The following is a 4,592-nucleotide window of genomic DNA, read 5'->3' on the forward strand; positions in this document are numbered from 1 at the left end:
TTAGTAACTGTCCTAACTGTCCTTTAGTAACTGTCCTTTAGTAACTGTCCTTTGGTAACTGTCCTTTGGTAACTGTCCTTTGGTAACTGTCAAATCAAATCAAATCAAATGTATTTATATAGCCCTTCGTACATCAGCTGATATCTCAAAGTGCTGTACAGAAACCCAGCCTAAAACCCCAAACAGCAAGCAATGCAGGTGTAGAAGCGCGGTGGCTAGGAAAAACTCCCTAGAAAGGCCAAAACCTAGGAAGAAACCTAGAGAGGAACCAGGCTGTGTGGGGTGGCCAGTCCTCTTCTGGCTGTGCCGGGTGGAGATTATAACAGAACATGGTCAAGATGTTCAAATGTTCATAAATGACCAGCATGGTCGTATAATAATAAGGCAGAACAGTTGAAACTGGAGCAGCAGCACGGTCAGGTGGACTGGGACAGCGAGGAGTCATCATGTCAGGTAGTCCTGGGGCATGGTCCTAGGGCTCAGGTCCTCCGAGAGAGAGAGAGAAAGAGAGAAAGAGAGAATTAGAGAACGCACACTTAGATTCACACAGGACACCGAATAGGACAGGAGAGGTACTCCAGATATAACAAACTGACCCTAGCCCCCCGACACATAAACTACTGCAGCATAAATACTGGAGGCTGAGACAGGAGGGGTCAGGAGACACTGTGGCCCCATCCGAGGACACCCCCGGACAGGGCCAAAAAGGAAGGATATAACCCCACCCACTCTACCAAAGCACAGCCCCCACACCACTAGAGGGATATCTTCAACCACCAACTTAACATCCTGAGACAAGGCCGAGTATAGCCCACAAAGATCTCCGCCATGGCACAACCCAAGGGGGGGGGGGCGCCAACCCAGACAGGATGACCACAACAGTGAATCAACCCACTCAGGTGACGCACCCCTTCCAGGGACGGCATGAGAGAGCCCCAGTAAGCCAGTGACTCAGCCCCTGTAATAGGGTTAGAGGCAGAGAATCCCAGTGGAAAGAGGGGAATTGGCCAGGCAGAGACAGCAAGGGCGGTTCATTGCTCCAGAGCCTTTCCATTCACCTTCCCACTCCTGGCCAGACTACACTCAATCATATGACCTACTGAAGAGATAAGTCTTCAGTAAAGACTTAAAGGTTGAGACCGAGTTTGCGTCTCTGACATGGGTAGGCAGACCGTTCCATAAAAATGGAGCTCTATAGGAGAAAGCCCTGCCTCCAGACAATTAGGAGGCCTGCGTCTTGTGACCGTAGCGTACGTGTAGGTATGTACGGCAGAACCAAATTAGAGAGATAGGTAGGAGCAAGCCCATGTAATGCTTTGTAGGTTAGCAGTAAAACCTTGAAATCAGCCCTTGCTTTGACAGGAAGCCAGTGTAGAGAGGCTAGCACTGGAGTAATATGATCAAATTTTTTGGTTGTAGTCAGGATTCTAGCAGCCGTATTTAGCACCAACTGAAGTTTATTTAGTGCTTTATCCGGGTAGCCGGAAAGTAGAGCATTGCAGTAGTCTAACCTAGAAGTGACAAAAGCATGGATTAATTTTTCTGCATCATTTTTGGACAGAAAGTTTCTGATTTTTGCAATGTTACGTAGATGGAAAAAAGCTGTCCTTGAAATGGTCCTTTGGTAACTGTCCTTTTGTAACTGTCCTTTCCTAACTGTCATTTGGTAACTGTCCTTTGGTAACCGTCCTTTGGTAACTGTCCTTTGGTTACTGTCTTTTGGTTACTGTCCTTTGGTTACTGTCCTTTAGTAACTGTCCTTTTGTAACTGTCCTTTCCTAACTGTCCTTTCCTAACTGTCCTTTAGTAACGGTACTTTAGTAACTGTCCTTTAGTTACTGTCCTTTAGTTACTGTCCTTTAGTTACTGTCCTTTAGTAACTGTCCTTCCCTAACTGTCCTTCCCTAACTGTCCTTTGGTTACTGTCCTTTGGTTACTGTCCTTTGGTTACTGTCCTTTAGTAACTGTCCTTTTGTAACTGTCCTTTCCTAACTGTCCTTTCCTAACTGTCCTTTAGTAACGGTACTTTAGTAACTGTCCTTTAGTTACTGTCCTTTAGTTACTGTCCTTTAGTAACTGTCCTTCCCTAACTGTCCTTCCCTAACTGTCCTTCGGTAACTGTCCTTTGGTAACTGTCCTTTGGTAACTGTCCTTTGGTAACTGTCCTTTGGTAACTGTCCTTTAGTAACTGTCCTTTAGTAACTGTCCTAACTGTCCTTTAGTAACTGTCCTTTAGTAACTGTCCTTTAGTAACTGTCCTTTACTAACTTTCCTTTCCTAACTGTCCTTTCCTAACTGTCCTTTCCTAACTGCCCTTACCAACTGCCCTTTCCTAACTGTCCTTTCCTAACTGTCCTTCCCTAAGTGTCCTTTGGTAACTGTCCTTTGCTAACTGTCCTTTAGTAACTGTCCTTTGGTAACTGTCCTTTGGTAACTGTCCTTTGGTAACTGTCCTTTGGTTACTGTCCTTTGGTTACTGTCCTTTAGTAACTGTCCTTTAGTAACTGTCCTTTAGTAACTGTCCTTTAGTTACTGTCCTTTAGTTACTGTCCTTTAGTAACTACTGTCCTTTAGTAACTGCCCTTACCAACTGTCCTTTAGTAACTGTCCTTGCCCAACTTTTTCTCTGAGTGGTTTAACTTTGTATCTCCAGCTGGCCTGTACATGAACCCAGCCCAGCTGGGCTACTACGGATCGTACCATTCCCTGGCCACGGAGGGGGGAGCGATGGGAGGAGCCATGGTGACATCACACTCCATGATGGCCCTGAGTGGTCAGCAGCAGAATGGCATGATGGGAGGGCAACAGCAAAGCGTTATGGGAGCTCAGCAGAATGGAATGGTGGCAGCACAACAGAATGGCTTTATGGCTCAACAGGGTGTCATGGGGCAAGCAGTCAACACATCCCTGTTCATGACAGGAGTGCCACACAGCATGATAAATCATCAGCAAAGCATTATGGGAGCTCAGCAGAGTGTTATGATGGGAGCTCAGCAGAGCGGCATGATGGGAGCTCAGCAGTGCGGCATGATGGGAGTTCAGCAGAGCGGCATGATGGGAGCTCAGCAGAGAGGCATGATGGGCGCTCAGCAGAGAGGCATGATGGGCGATCAGCAGAGAGGCATGATGGGAGCTCAGCAGAACGGCATGATGGGAGCTCAGCAGAACGGCATGATGGCAGCTCAGCACAGCGGCATGATGGCAGCTCAGCAGAGCGGCATGATGGGAGCTCAGCAGAGAGACTTGATGGGAGCTCAGCAGAGCGGCATGATGGGAGCTCAGCAGAGCGGCATGATGGGAGCTCAGCAGAGAGGCATGATGGGAGCTCAGCAACAAAGCATCATTGGACGTCAACAGAAACGCATGACGGGTGGAGTGGCGTCCGTGCCTCAGCAGGTACAGCAGGATCAGTGCGCCATCACTCAGGTGAGAGACACACACCTGGAATGTGTGTGTGTGTGTGTGTTTGTATTACTATACTTGTGAGGACCGTGTGTGAGAGGAAATGACTGTGTTTCTATGAGGCAATATGTGTGTAACTGTATATTTACATAACATTTGACTATAGTATTAAAATCTGTGTTTGTCCGTGTGTTTGTGTGTGTGTTCGCGTGTGTGTGTGTGTGTGTGCGTGCGTGCGTGTGTGCGTGCGTGTGTGCGTGTGTGTGTGTGCGCACATACGGTTCCCCCCCACACCAGATGACCCAGCACATGGCGGGGGTGAACTTCTACGGCACCAACGCCATGACGGGATATGGCAGTCAGCACAACGGCGGACCAAAGACTCAAAACTCCAACCACATGACGACATCTCACGTCTGGAAGTGATGTCATCGCCCGAAGAGGAAGTTGATGTCACTGAGCAGCAGTGGTGCTTGGAATGTTTCGGGGACTTTTCGAATGAACTTTCCATCAGACATTTTAGATAACATGGGAGGAGGATGAGGAAGAGAAGGAGGGTGGGTACTTTACTTAGGCGCGCTTTCGATCTCTCCTCTCTTATTTCAGAGCCATTTCCATGCTTGCCTTCAGATCATTCTACGACCAATCAAAGGACAGGGCTCAGAGTTGAAGACATCACAGAGGTCATACTGAACTGGGACCACAGCATAGAATACATCTCATATCCAGTGTGTGGTTGTGTGTGTGTGGTTGTGTGTGTGGTTGTGTGTGGTGGTGTGTTTTTGTGTGTGTGGTTGTGTGTGTGGTTGTGTGTGTGGGGTTGTGTGTGTGTGTGGGGTTGTGTGTGTGGGGTGTGTGTGGGGTGTGTGGTGTGTGGGGGGGTGTGTGTGTGTGTGGGGTTGTGTGTGTGTGTGTGTGTGTGTGGGGGTGGTGTGCGTGTGTGGGGTGGTGTGCATGTGTGTGTGTGTGTGGGGTTGTGTGGGGTTGTGTGTGTGTGTGCGTGTGTGTGTGGGGTGGTGTGTGTGTGTGTGGGGGGGTGTGTGTGTGTGTGTGGGGGGTTGTGTGTGTGTGGGGTTGTGTGTGTGTGTGTGTGGGGTTGTGTGTGTGTGTGGGGTTGTGTGTGTGTGTGTGTGGGGGGTTGTGTGTGTGTGTGTGGGGGTTGTGTGTGTGTGTGGGGGTTGTGTGTGTGT

The 4,592-nt window shown here is 48.8% G+C and overlaps 1 protein-coding gene across 2 annotated transcripts in view; it reads left to right on the forward strand.

Moving 5' to 3' along the window:
- LOC112239058 (stromal membrane-associated protein 2-like) overlaps positions 1 to 4,234 on the forward strand; it is a 54,566-nt gene extending 50,332 nt beyond the window's left edge. For both annotated transcript variants that reach the window (XM_042295074.1, XM_042295073.1), the window contains 2 exons: positions 2,654 to 3,426; positions 3,700 to 4,234. In XM_042295074.1, coding sequence (XP_042151008.1) covers positions 2,654 to 3,426; positions 3,700 to 3,828 — 902 coding nt within the window. In that variant the 3' untranslated portion in view covers positions 3,829 to 4,234. The remainder of the gene's footprint in view (positions 1 to 2,653; positions 3,427 to 3,699) is intronic.
- Positions 4,235 to 4,592: the final 358 nt, after the last annotated feature.

This window comes from Oncorhynchus tshawytscha, linkage group LG13 (genome assembly GCF_018296145.1).
Source record: "Oncorhynchus tshawytscha isolate Ot180627B linkage group LG13, Otsh_v2.0, whole genome shotgun sequence".
Taxonomy (NCBI): domain Eukaryota; kingdom Metazoa; phylum Chordata; class Actinopteri; order Salmoniformes; family Salmonidae; genus Oncorhynchus; species Oncorhynchus tshawytscha.